Source organism: Condylura cristata, unplaced genomic scaffold, assembly GCF_000260355.1.
Source record: "Condylura cristata isolate star-nosed mole 26May11 unplaced genomic scaffold, ConCri1.0 scaffold00006, whole genome shotgun sequence".
Taxonomy (NCBI): Eukaryota; Metazoa; Chordata; class Mammalia; order Eulipotyphla; family Talpidae; genus Condylura; species Condylura cristata.
Window position 1 is genome coordinate 63,353,411 of NW_004567107.1, and position 14,258 is coordinate 63,367,668.

Below are 14,258 nucleotides of genomic sequence, written 5' to 3' on the forward strand. Positions count from 1 at the left end.
TCCCAGTGACTAGAGCCTTGGGATTTAGAATTCCAGAGGCCTGGGTCAGACACTAACTGTGTGACCTGGTGCATGTTACCTGACTTCCCTGAGCCTAAGTTTCTCACATTGTAACCAACAACACAGAGCAGGTGGGAAAGTGCCAGGCATGCCCATTGGTTGAGAACCCATGTGCAGAATTAAAATTGGGCAGCAGTTCAGTTTAGCCTGCTCCTTCCTTCTGTCTCCCTCACTATAGACCTGCCTTTAGTGAACTTGGAGCTGCAGAGATCAAGCCTTGGAACTGGACTATCTCCTGTGCTGTCATCATCACAGCAGACCAAAGTCATGCAGTCATAGCAACAGGGCACTTTCACAGAAATGAAGCATTGTGAAGACCGCGCCAATGGCTCAGGTCCCTGGCTGGGTCTCTTCCGGTGGCCCCACCCTGTCCAAGGTTCTCAATACAGGATGCTCTCAATACAGGAGCTGAGTAGGGTGCCACAGGGCTGGGTGAACAGCTCTTGGAACCCTACCAGTTGGATTCAAATGTTGAAGTGTGCACTCTTGCTAGCCATGACCTGGTTTTCATCCTTCCTGAAACATGCCTCTCAAGCAGAAACCAAGTCCAGGAGAATAGGCAGGCTGACTGGTTTTCCCATCAGCCCGGAAATGAGTCTATGATAGCTTCAGCCTTGGGTCTGTGTCAAAATGCAGATGACAGCATCTCCTTCCACAATAGGACTCATGTATCCTGAGGCCAAAAATCCATGGACAGGAGGGTCCCCCTCACTGTGTCTTGGGTTCATGCTGCTTATTGGGCCCTGATCAGGTGCCTCAAACCAACCCAATTAAAGTTCCATTGCTCTCAAGAGTGACAAGAACCTCTGGCCCACACCCCAGCTCTTGTATACATAAATAAAACATATCTTTAAAAAAATGTCCTGGTCCTCCCTGGTGATGCAGTGGGTTAAAGCACAGCACTACAAAGCTGGTCTTGCTGCTTTGGTGAGAGTTCCATCCCGGGCTCGGAGGTGATCCACATGGCACTGCAGACCTCTTCTGTCTTCTCTATTACTCCCCTCAGCAGTGTACTTGCCCATCTGCCTGTTCTGCTCCCCTGACTCTGGTGAATCCTCTCACTGCCCCTGCACCTCTGTCTGGCTGTACCCTAGTTCTGTATGAATAAATGAATTTAAAAAATCTTAAAAAAAATGTCCTAACTTTATTTTTCTAAGTCTGAGAGAATTGCTAGGAGTTTCCCAGCCTAAGTCAACCAGCCTCTACAAACGTTCCCATGACATGCCATGTCCCATCTTCCACTTCATGTGAACAGGGCACAGGCCTCTACCTGTGAATGATTTGGATGAGCCCTTCCAAGTCTGAGAGGATGGGGCCAACACAGTAAAAGGTGCCCAGGCAATCTCTGAAACATTAAAGGTATCCCACAATGGCAGCTTGGTTGCACAGTCTGTTCAAAGAAGAGAAGTTCATTTCCAATTTTATTGTTTGTGCATCTGCTTCCACAGAATAATTTCTATATTAAATTATTTATACATTTCCCTACCATGTATGGAAATTCCATTCTGTAGTTTGCTTTCTCCCTTAGACCTCTTTGCAATCAATAAATATAGATCTACTTCATCATTTTCTATGGTCTCATAACACTTAATTGTTTTGATGTAGCTTGTTTTCACTTAGCACAGTCCCCTGTTGCTGGTGAACTTCTAAGTGTTCAGTGTTATAAGCAACACAGGGTAAATAAACACTGTGGTACATACATCCTCGTCCATGAACTTGATGGTTTTCTTTTGATAAATTCCTAGAAGCTAAATTGTGAGGTCAAAGAACAGTCTATTTTTAAGATTTAATTCTTTCCAGTTGATTCCCAGAAAGGTTGCACTGATGTAGCAACATGGGGGTACTCCCCCTTCTTGCCAACACCAAGTGTCCCTCCCACCCTCTAAATGCCAGGATTTAACACAGGACTCTGCCTCGCTCTCCTGACACCCAAGGGCCTTCCTCCCCATGGAAACAACCTGTCTAGATGACTGTTTTCATCCCAGATGTACTCTGGCCTCTACCTGTCATTTCTTTTAAGAAGACTCAGGCTCAACCCCTACTTTCCACGAATAGTCACTGAGAAGCCAGTAGGCACTATGGGAATAGGCTTCCTTGCCCCCCTTTCCTGAGATCTTGCCTGAGTCCAGGCTTCTTCTCCACCCACTTAATCCAGTTTTTAAGTGTACAGATCCATGGCATTAAGTACATTCCGGTTGTTGTGCACACATCACCCCCACCCAGCTCCAAATGAAACTGCACTCACTACTCATTAAACACTACTCCTCATTCTCCCCTCTCTTCTCTCTCCCCAATGCCCCTGTCACCTTCCTTCCAGTTTCTATAAATTTCACTACTTTAGGTAGTGAGTGAATCCTTATGTCCTTTTTTTTTTAAGATTTACTTTTATTTATTTATGCACACAAGAACTGGGGTGTAGGCAAGCAGTGCAGGGATGAGAGGATGAGGATTTACCAGAGACAGTGGGGAGCAGAACAGGTGGATTTACTGAAATACACTGCTGAGAGGAGCAGAAGGCAAAGGCAAGGTCTGCTGTGCCATGTGTGTCAGCTCCCTGGCCAGGGTGGAACTCACACTGCAGTGGCTGGTGATATCTTGATAACATTGAGACTTCAACCCCTGAACCACAGGAGACAACTCACCTTGTGTCCTTTTGTGACTGATTTATTTCACCTAATGGATTGTCTGACACACGTTGAAGCATGTGTCAAAATTTCTTTCCTTTTAAAGACTGCCTCAGTGCCATTGCACATATATGTCAGTTTGTTTGCCTAGCAATAGACACTTAGATCACTTCCACTTTTTTGTTATTGTGAGCAAGGCTGGTATGAACATGCAAGTACAAATATTTATTTTAGCCCTTGCTTTCAATTCTTTGAAATTCTACCCCAAAGTGGAATTTCTGGATCATATGGTAATTCTGTTTAATTTTTTGAGGAATTATCACATCACTTATTTTCCAAAGGAGCTGTATCATTTTACATTCCCACTGGCAATACATAAGGATTCCAGTTTTTCCAATCTTCAACAACACTTGTAATTTTGTTTTTTGGTAATTGCCACACTAGTAGGTATGAGGTGGTATCTCATAGTGATTTTGATTTGCATTTCCACAGAGAGACTTCCTCAGGTAAGGAAATCCCAAGGCCTTTTATCACAGGGTAAGGAGTGTGGGTGCAGAAATAGCTCCGACATCACATGTAATCCTGCATTCTTTCCCCACAAGCAGAGGCTCAGCTCTCTTATGCCCAACCCTATACTTCTCTCTCAGGTCTAAGGGATGACAGGAATCCCAAGTTCTTTTGTTAAGATTTATTTTGCATACAAGAACTGGGGTACTGGCCAGAGGTGTGAGAGTATTCGCCAGAAACAAAGTAGGGAACAGTATGGGTAGATCAACTGAAATAGACCACTGAGGGGAGTAGCAGGCAGGCCAGAAGTGGTCTGCTCTGCCATGTGGGTCCCTCACCCCCATCCTCCTCACTCCCCTCTCCCCCACCAGGGATCCAACTCAGTGCTGCAGTGGCTGTGGACAGCTTCACAGTGCTGTGCTTTAACCTGCTGCTCCAGCAGGCCCAGGAAGCCCAAGTTTTGAAGGGGGAGAAGAGGTGAGAGGAATCTGCCCTGATCCTAGAAGAGTCTCAGGCAGGACAGGAAGCAGAAAGACATCCCAGCCCATCCCCACCAGGCAGACAGCTTTACCACTCCATCCATGATCAAGGCACACTGGGGGTGGGGGTGGGGGGGAGGTAAGCAGGGTAGTTCTGCTGTTTTGACAACTGAAGACAGGGGCATAAAGTCCTTCAAGATGACATAAGGGGTTAGCTTCTAAGACAAGAGAAAGTCCAAGATCAGAGCACTGCCCCATGCAGGAAGGAAAGAAAGGGTGGATTCTGAAAGCAAACTAAAACAGAAGGGCAAACCAAGGCCCAGAGAGGGGAACCGATTTTCCCAGAGTCATACAGCAAGTGGCAAGGAAGGGAGATCCAGAAGTAATTATCACTGTTTATATGGTTGCTTGGCAGTTTTCTCAGGCCCTGCCCCCACTTGCTGACCTGGTCAACACATCTTGCTCCAGCACAGATGTTCTTGGAGTGCCATATTTCTCAGGTTTCTGGTCTATTTGTAATGGGGGTGGGGGTGGGGATGGGGCGCTGAAGCGAGACTGTTACAGGTGGCATCCCCTGGACGGAGGTGTTAGTGAGGATGAATAGCCCCCAGTGAAATACAAACACATCTGTGGAGACAGAGACTCTGATGAGAAATATAAAGAGAAGCAGCCCCCGGGATTCTGTTTTCGGGAGTTCAGCTTTTTTGGATCTTCAAGGATTCTGGGATCAGCCATTTCTGTCCCCATCTTCCAGAAGGTTGTGGAGTGCCTCTGAGTAACATGGAAAGGCTTCCAGCAGCCAACCTCAGAGAAGAAAAGTTCACAGGTTTACAAGTAACTGAGTAACTTAAACTTCCCGGCTTTGCTGCTATTACAGCCTGGAAGGGAAGGCAAAGACCCAGAGCCACATGCCTCGCTGAACCGTGTGTGGCCGTTTGTCAGAGCGTTTGGCTGCTGCAGCAGCTGCTTTGAGCGTCAATTATCTCGTGCTGCACTGGGGCATCTTGGCAGCTCTGGGGAGCATCTCCTGTTGTCTTCTGTTGTCTTTGTGAGCTGGATCCCAGTGTATTGTCTGGCTGCCACATGCTCTGCTTCTGTAGTGTCAGGAAGACACCATCTTGGGAACATTTGTGTTTAGGACTTTACAATGCTGGACACTGCTTTGGGTGAGGTAAACTGCCATTTGTGGCCTCAGTGACTCTTTTATTCCTTATTTGTTAAATAAATCCCATTACTGTTCTCTGAACCTGAGTGGTCTTGCAAATGTGCATGCAGGTGAAGAACTCAGTGATCAGTGAATTGACTGGGCCTGTCCTTGGCCAATTGTAATGCCCTTGCTGACCTTTATCATATTGATCTTGTAACTTGCCATGAAAATCATACCTCACAGCCCACGCCTAGGTCTTAAGAGTCCACAAAAGGCAGCAGCCACGTTCTCTGCCTGGAGACTCTGCCAGCAAAGGAAATGGGGCATGTCTAGCATCATCAGCTCTGCCAGACAAACCTCATTTCCTTTCTAATAGAGCAAGTTCCAAGTCCTAAGAAGAAACCAGAACCTAGGAATGTCCACACCCCCAACTTCTAGAACCAAGAGGAGGGGAGCTTGGGTGTGTGGCAAAGATTTGGTAACCCCTAGAATTCAGTCAGCTTCTCATTTCCTCAACATCTCCCCACCCCTCCTCTCAAAACATCCATCTGTCACCAGCAGCAAACATTCCACCTGGGAGGATCTACTCATCCTCCATAGGTGCCCACCTGCCCCTTAAATCAGAAAATAAATCACCTGCAGTTACAAAGATAGGGTTCATTTATTCATGTTATATTTGGATTTTAAAGGCAAAAATACAGTTTTGTTTTGAACACCAAGATCAGACATTCTCCCTCCCCAGAACAATGGTAAATACACATATCTGTATACACAGGAAATGAAAATATACAGCACGACAGGTGTATAGGACAGGAAAGATGAAGGCGTGGCTGTGTGGGGCGTCCCACATCCAGCCCTGAGGTCAACAGGAGGGCCTGTCCAGGCTTAGGGCCAGCACCAGCATTTCCTCCAAGGTACCACCTCTGCCCTCTGGTCCTTCCCAAAGGCCACTTCACAGGGTCACTAGCAACAGGAGAGAAACAGAGAAAGGCACAGCACGTGACAACTTCACGGTGATGACTTCCAGGTGAAAGAAATGCTTCCTGAACCCTCGGCCCTGAACTCTCCGGGGAGGAAATTACAGAACTGACAGCACTTGAGGAAGTAGGCAAGTGTCCAGGCACAGCCTGGGCCCTCTCCCACTCTCAAGGGCAATGGAAGGTCAGCAAATGGGGAAAAGGTGAGACGGATTCTCCTGGAAATAAGCCATATGATTGACTATTCCAACTGAACATAGAGGAAAATGTAACAGGAAAACAAGCAAGAAAAAAAGTTTCAACAATAAAATAACAAGTTACCACCCAGGGTTTTTGTCTCCTCTCTCATAAGGCACTTTGGAGAAGTCAGGATGCAGGGAAGGAAAGAGGGCCCTTCGTTCTTTACATTTCCCAAAACTCCCTCACCATGCAGCCACTCTGAACTTCACTAACATAGTTTTAAGGCAGGGGTGGGGGGATGGTATTGACCAAAGGAATACTCTCTGTATAGCCCAGCTGCTTCTGCAGTGTAAAAATAATTCTTAACTAATAGAAAGGCTTCTGGAAAAAGAACCAAGTTAGCATCTAAGATGCTCAAAGCGATAAAGGCACCGGTAAGACTGGGCCAGGCGCCAGGTCAGCCTCTGTGCCAAGGTCAGTGGTGGGGGGTCCAGGATGCCACAGCTGGAAGGTCAGAATTACTCAGCCGAGTCTTATGCCCTTACCCTAGGCTGGACCTGCAAGGGTGCTTAGCGGTAGGAATTGCCTTGGGCATCTCACCACAGGCAGTACCCTTCCTGGCAAAGATGGTTTGGGGAAGATGACCCCTTGGGTCAGCCTCCCTGGAGAGGGAAACCTGCTAAAAACCTGAGAGGAAATGGGAAGCTTCAGGCACCAGAGTGTCACGGGGGGAGCATGGGTGAGTCCTGATGAATTTCTTTCTACACCTCTAATTAAAAGGCACATTCATGCTGGATAATGAATAGTCTGTTTGACCCTGAGTGTCACAGGCAAGTTTTAGGGAACTTGCTAGAAGCAAAAGAACAAGAAGGGGGAGGAGGAAGGAAGAATTGGTCATGCAAGGTGGGCCAGGCAGTGTGGCCAGCAGCGCCCCCCAGAGAGGTGGTCTCCAGGGTAAGGGGCTGGTAAACAACTTGACTGCTGCCACAACTCCATGTCCCTAATAGGAGGTCCAGGTGGGTGCAGGTGGAGTTTCTTCCCTGCCCACTGGGGTGGGTGGGGGAAGGTGGAGAGCTCTGCCCAGCAGGCTTCTGCCCCCACCCCGAGGTCCGACAGGATAGTGCTGGCCAGGCTTTGCCCTCATTGAGGAGGCAAAGGTGATGATGTACTCTTCACAAAACCTGGCCTGTCAGCTATATTAGAGGCCCATTTGTGGCCACTACAACATACATTATTTTTCCCCTAAAAAATGTTCAATCCCCTCCCCATATTTAAAACATCACAATAAAAATACATAGTAAGTTCAAGTTTACATAGCATGCTCAGAAAAGAAACTGCCATGATGACACTAAACAGCTACACAAGTCTGGATCAACACACAATCAAGCTAGATCAGAATTAGAACCTGATTTGATCTCTCTTTAAAATACTACAAACTGCTATTTTAAAAAAGTCTTTACATTCAGAAATCAGACAATCTGGAGAAAGGCCACTGAATGTGAGAACACTCGAGGCTTTTGCTTTGATGGCTAAAGTTGCCTTGGAACTCATACTTTTGAGCAGGCAAAAAGATCCAAGGCTCAAGTTTAAAATTCACTTGCTTAAAAAATTCACACACACACACACACACACACAAGTGATTGTAACAGTGGCATAGCACTGAAGGTGGGGGGTGAGGGCATAAAATGAGAATGGTTGAGATCTTGTGTTTTCCTGTTAAAATGTGATAACCAAAAAAAATCACATTGGTTCAACTTCAGCAGCACTTTCCAATTTTTCATAAAGTAATAATACCACAATTTAAAGCAAAATTCTTATGTTACAACAAATTATCAGTTTATCATGGAGAATGAGTCCCACAGTCACAAGGATTTGGGCTGTGCCCAGATCTGACTCTTTGGGCTGACACTGTGTACATGCCAGGGGTGCCCCAAAGGCTGACAGCTTCTACACTTACAAACACCTTGTAGAGCTAGGATGTCACATGCTCAGCCAAGCTGGGGGTGGATCGCCCACTCTGGTCATCTGGCAAGGCTTCTGCATGGTGAGTGAAGGGGCCTATCACTCACACTGGTAAAGATGAGAGGGACCAGCCCAGCAGATTGGCAGAACACAGCAGAAGTCCTGGTCATTTTCAGGTTTCTTATTATTCTTCCAAGGTGCTAGCTGGGTGACCCGACATCCACTGTGATCTTGGTATACAATGGGTGCCTCTCTTTGTCCAACACTTTGTAGGTGAGTGAGTTCAAACCATCAGAGAACATTGTCTCCTTCGTGTGTGCAATTCGGTCAAACCTACACAGGAAAAAAAAGGGGGGCAAGGGGTTGATGTCAAGTCAAAAATCTTAGGGGGAAAAAACACTGAACCCTGATACTTCGTCGTTCCCCACCTCCCCACCCCCTTCTACTCTATCCTCACCTCATCAGCTGAAACCTCCCTTTCCCTGGAGGCACAGAACCATTTCCAGAGCCTCACTCCTGAAGCCTACCCCACATTAGAAGGGGAAGAAGGACTAGAAAGAAACATAAAACGCACCTTTGAGGATTGGGTTCATTTTTCTTGTCCCTTGAGTGACGGATCATCCGACACTTCCCGACAACAGCATTTGGGCGAGATATAGACATGCCTTTAAAAACTAATCTGCGAAGAGTAAAGGGGTACATCATCATCACAGTGCTGCCACAGCCTTGGTCCGACAGCCCCAGCTGCAAGACCAGTGCCCCAAATGCCATCCTGCTCACTGTGCTCATATGGCCCTACCCCAGCCCGGCGTGGCCCTGCCTAAAACTCATACCTCCCCGCTGTCCGAGGTCCTCTAGTATTGGTGACTGTTACATGCCAGCCTCTGGGGGTGTCTGCCCTCTTAGAACTTACAGTGCAGGTATTAGAACAGTGCCAGGATGGGGGGGGGGGAGTGGGACTGTAGGAGAGAGGACCAGGCAGAGCCAATGCACTGGTGTCTGCCAGAGCATTCTGAGTGGCCAAGGCAGGGAGGTGAGAGCAAGCACAGTGGCTGCAGGAAGACTGGTAGAAAGGGTTTGGGACAGGAAGTGGTGAGAGCTGAGGCTAGAAAGAAGTATAAAGACTAAATTGTGGAAGCCTTCTCAGAGCTCTTAGCGTCCCAAAGAACAATGTCAGCGTCTGAATGGAATACAGCATGTGGGATTTCCCAAAGGCTTTTGATAAAGGAGTCCCCTGATAAGCAATCTAAGAATGGAGATCAGGGAACAAGACTAGAGCCAACAGGGAGTGGGTAGAAGGTTCTGGGTAGGGCTGGGGTAGGGCTGGGGGCAAAGCATGACAGGAGGAAAACTCAAGTGAGTTGAGAAGCAGGACTGGCTGGTCTGGGCCTTGTGTAGTACTCTGCGCATGAAGATCAGCAGGTGCACAGTAAGAGCTGGGTCCTTCAGCTTTTGAGAAAACCATTAATCCTTCTAGAGTCCCTCTACCTTTGCAAGGCCTCCACCCTCAGTACTCCCTGTCCCCGGCCTTTCTGACCACTCAGGCCTATGGCGTCACATCAGTCCTGAACACCATCCTGCACACTCAGGCTCTACCCAGGTGTGTGCTATGAAGGCAAGTTTATTTTTAGCTGGGCCCAGTGTCTTTTAAGTCTTTGGTGTCCTCCCCATTGGGTCTACTTGGCACAGTGCTCTGCATGCAGAAGACACCCAATAAGTGCATGCCTGATAACCAGCCTTCATATTCTAAACCTGAAGTTTTCTTCAAGGCCTTTATTAAAGATTCGGGTTTATGTCACGTTCTCATACAAAGTTCACCTTGCATGACTTGGGGACTACTCCTATTACACCTTGCATGACTTGACAGACTTCTCCTATTAACTGATCAAATTCATGTATTTCCACTGAGGACGGCACCAGCGTGTATTCTGATGGCAAACCCAGAGATGAGTTCAGATGGGCTCCCAGAAAGAGAAGTTGCTTCTTACCTACAGCTGGCAGGACTAAGTCCTCCACTACTAGGGAGAGCTAGGCCAAGTGTGGATTCACATGCCACTGACAGATGACTTTTGACCTTTTGCAGAGACAGGTACGTGATAAAAGTTTACTGGCTTCCAAGAAGCCCCAGGGTGTAGGTGGGTGCGTAGGTCATGGAGTGATGGCTGTTGACCTCTTTTGTGTATGTCAAAAATACTTAGGCTCCTGCCCAAAGAAACTTGGTTCTATACTCACACAGATCCACAATGAGAAGCTGAGCTTTTGCAAAGGACACACGTTTATTCCCTCACTACTAAAGGGGTTGGGTGGCATATCCAAGTAGACTCACCCTTCACGTGGTTCTCACTTCACTCTCCAAGGCTAATGCAAAAATCATAAAGACCAGGTAGCAGGTCACATCTAGGAATTTGGGCAAAGTGGACACTATACCCTTCCTTCCCCATCCCCCAGGGTCAATCCTGGCACAATAACCAAACACTTATTGAAAAACCGATGTGAAGGGAGACAGGGAAGAATAAGATCTAAATTGTGACCATTACCTGTTAAAAATGTCATCGTCTTCACCTCCCCAGCCCCAATAATTATTAGGAAATCCATTGATGGTGAGAAACTGCTGTTTGCTTAGAGCAGAGACGCCTCCAAAATACTGAACATAAGGTAGGCTGGGGAAAAAAACACACACACACGTGGGAGTCAATGATTAGTGTGAAGCTCTTCCACAGTAATTGTTATTCTCTGGGACTTTTAAATTGGTGATTAGCTGGAATTAATTAATTGGAATTTAATTCATTGGCATTCCAAGTCATTGGGATTTTTTTAATTTGTGAGAGTTTCCTTTAAGTTGGTTTTGTTTTCATAGTAGACTCAGATGATATTCAAGAACACAAATGATATCAAAAGGCATTCTTCATCATTCTAAGAATACAGTGTTGCTTCTGTGGTTATCTAGAAAATCAGTCCATGACAGCTTTCGTGCACTCCTCATGAACCTGCTTCCTGTTCTCACTCATTCCTGCCTAGTCAGCCTTCACAAGCGGTCCTGGACTCAAGACTGTCTAGAGCCTCCCTATCATGTCCCCCCCCCGCTCCCCAGTTCCTCTGCCACTCTAGCTTTCATTTCTCCTAAAAGTACTGGGTTGAACATGGACTCCAACAGTCAGGTTACATATCTGAAAATATGCTAAAATAACTTCCTGGAAATCCCCACCATATCCTGACTTAGCAAAATGTACGTTCTATCTTGAATTTCTTTTGACACATTTCAAGCAGCAGGCTTCTGGGCTGCCATCATTCCAAACCTCTTCATATTTCAATAGTTCACCAGTTATAAACTGTGGACTCCAGAGGGATGCAAAGTAAGCATTAATGAGAAATGTTAAGAATCAGGACATACCCAGAGGTCCGGTAAAGAAAAGCCTGCCTGTGGGTCTTTTAAGGAATGTGGTTTGTGACGACCCTGTGTACAGCCAAACCACAATCAGGCTCTTACTGGAAGCCAAAACCTATCACACAATTTAACGAAAACTCTAACTCAGATTTTGAGGGGACAGCCAGCCAAACCAGGCAGAACATATGGGGGCAAAAGGTGCAATTATTATTTTCAAATTTATTCAGGAATTCTGACTTGCAAGAACCCACAAGCAAAGATCCCTGGGGGACTGCTTTAATGAATCGAAGGTAGTCTACTCATAATTAAGTGACATTGCTAGGATGCCAAGTCAACCACTTTTTGGTTTACCTCACACTATAATCTCCACTTGTTAATGGGAGGCTGTGAACCAGTGGTGACCAGGTCAAAAGGTTTTCTGATAATCAGTGTTTTTATACTTAGCCACTCCAATGGGAAGTACATGCTGCGTTGACAAGACTTGGATTTGCTGTCTCTGATGCTTTGTTTAGTAACAGCTGCCTCACTTCCCAAGCCTGACTGGTTTGGGGAAAAACTGATAAGGTGCTGTGGTAAAGAATTAGGTGATCACCGCCATGCTTCCAGGGAGGAACTGAGAGGGTTTGGGGTATAAGCCTGTGTATCTCAGAGAAGATGCACAGATGGAGGAGGCAGGAGAAAGGGAAGACAGGAAAGCGAAGAGTGATGCTTAGAATTATGTTTTTTTCCTCTTTTAAGATAACAAGTTTAGGGCCTGAATACCTTTGATCTCGGGGAAGGAATTCATAGCAATTCTGTAATCACCTCACAACCCCCATGCTCCTAAGTAGGGAAGATAGAATGGTTTATGAGAATAAAATTAATATGAAAGAAGGTGAAATAACTTCCTGGAAATCCCCACCATATCTACACCAAGGGATGGCTGGTTGGCACAGGGTCTCACTGTAGAGTTGGCCTATGGCAGGGGAGCCCAGTGCCCAGAGCAGGCGCAGCACCACTTTGTGGGGCTCTGGGTTGACTTAGAGCAGGAGAGAAGGTCAGGCTATTCAACTGACAGGTGATTTAGAACAATTTTTGGTTAATATAAACATGGGCAAATTACAAAACAAAATGCACATTTATTCTTTAAAATAAAATAAATGGACTATGAGACAATTTTCTACCTATACCAATATGCTTTGGATTGATTCCGCCTGGGAACTGGCAGCAGTTGCCTCCTCACCAGGGAGCATTTGGTGGACTATATAGGCTTCCTTTAAAGCAGCTCAAACTCTTTACTGCTGGGAAACTGAACCAAGTTCCTTCTTAAAATGCCAGGAGAGACCTGCTAAAGCACCCAGGCCCCAGGATACTAGGGGGAAAGGATTCCAGAAGAACCTTCCCAGGCAATAAAAACACTCCTGTCTGGGCAGGCAGAGTACAGGTATACTTTGCTCCTCAAACAGTAACTGCCTTTGGGTTTAACAGGAAGTTCTCAGAGGAGGCATTCTCCCTCAAAGCCCAAGGAGGCACGCTACCCCAAGAAGCTGCATCTCCTAGCCGCCAGCCAGTGAGCAACAGGTTTTCTGCAGACTCTGGTGAACATCCCTTACCTAAATCCAAACTTGTCCATTGCAACAGAAATGTGCCGTGGCTGTGGAAAACACCTATAGGTGTTGTGGTCATCCATGGGAATGAGGTCCACATCACTAAACACGAAGCAGTTGTAGTCATAGTCCTTCAAAGACTCCTGAAAGCCAACGTTGAGGAGCTTAGCACGATTGAACTTGACGTCTCCAGCCTGGCACAGAAACAAAAGAAGTGGTGTCAGGTGCCATAAGAACCTTTGAGCAGATGGCAGAGACTGGAGACTTGTCCACCACATGTGGTCATCAGTGCACGCTTGGGCCTCAAACTGCTGCCCTCACTTTACAAGTGAATACCAAGTGCTTGGCCCTGAGTCGGCAATCCCTCTTCTAGGAATTTTCCTGCAGGAAATGTGTTAATAACATAAGAACAGTGCTGCTCACCATGGAGAGTTCATCAAAGCAAAAGATTGCAAACAATGACATAAGGATCATTAGGGAACTGGTTAAATAAATCATGGTACGTGCATACAGTAGACGAGAGTTGTTTTTAAAAATAAGGAAGCTCTAGAAGGAAATGATCTTCCAGATAGCATTGTTAGGTGAAAGGACATTTAAAAAACAGGTTATTTTTTTATGTAATACATGTAGACTGATTCCAGGAAAGAGACTCAGGAAATTGATGCCTATAGGACTTTATACTTCTCCCCTCTTTATCGAACTGCCTATGGTTGATTATCACACACCGTATGCCTACCAGATGTCTCTCCCCAAATGAGACATGAGAGAAGTATGGGAAACCCAACTCAATGGGTTCTCTATCCTTGTGGTGCCCACTGCATAGGGGGAAGCTGTATGATATATGCCATGACAGATATTTGGTGATGAGAGGGAGGAAAACACCATTTCAGGCTGCCCCCCTCTGGGTCCAGAAACACCAGGCCTACTGGTGCAAAGGTACTTTACATTTTATTTATTTATCTTACTTGTTTTCAGTCTTCCCCAATAAACTGTAAGCTCAATGAAGGCTGAAATTGTTTTTTACTCTTTAGTGACCTAGTATCTTAACACTGCCTGGCATGAAATAAGAGCTACTCAATAAATAATGGACCAATGGATTGATGGACAGATGGATGGATAGATGGATGGACGGACAGGCGAATGAATGAATGTCAACATACAATGATAGAGGGCAATCCTTTTTGGGAGCTCTAGTCAATTCCCCGTCCTCAACCTCAAGGTCATGCATCTCTGTTCTTACTAACCAGGGCCTCAAGTTAGTAAAGACAGTAACAACGCGGACACAGTCACCTTACATTCACAACTCTCAAGCTAACTGGAATCCTCCCACCGATGAAGAAACTAAGTCATG

At 46.2% G+C, this 14,258-nt stretch overlaps 1 protein-coding gene across 1 annotated transcript in view; it reads right to left on the reverse strand.

Annotated features, from left to right (window-relative positions):
* Positions 1-5,476: 5,476 nt before the first annotated feature.
* The window catches only part of B4GALT1 (UDP-Gal:betaGlcNAc beta 1,4- galactosyltransferase, polypeptide 1), a 46,763-nt gene continuing 37,981 nt past the window's right edge, over positions 5,477-14,258 (reverse strand). Inside the window, exons 3-6 of the mRNA XM_004677718.2 lie at positions 12,914-13,101; positions 10,474-10,596; positions 8,511-8,615; positions 5,477-8,269 (exon numbers count right to left, since the gene is read on the reverse strand). Coding sequence (XP_004677775.1) covers positions 8,137-8,269; positions 8,511-8,615; positions 10,474-10,596; positions 12,914-13,101 — 549 coding nt within the window. The 3' untranslated portion in view covers positions 5,477-8,136. The remainder of the gene's footprint in view (positions 8,270-8,510; positions 8,616-10,473; positions 10,597-12,913; positions 13,102-14,258) is intronic.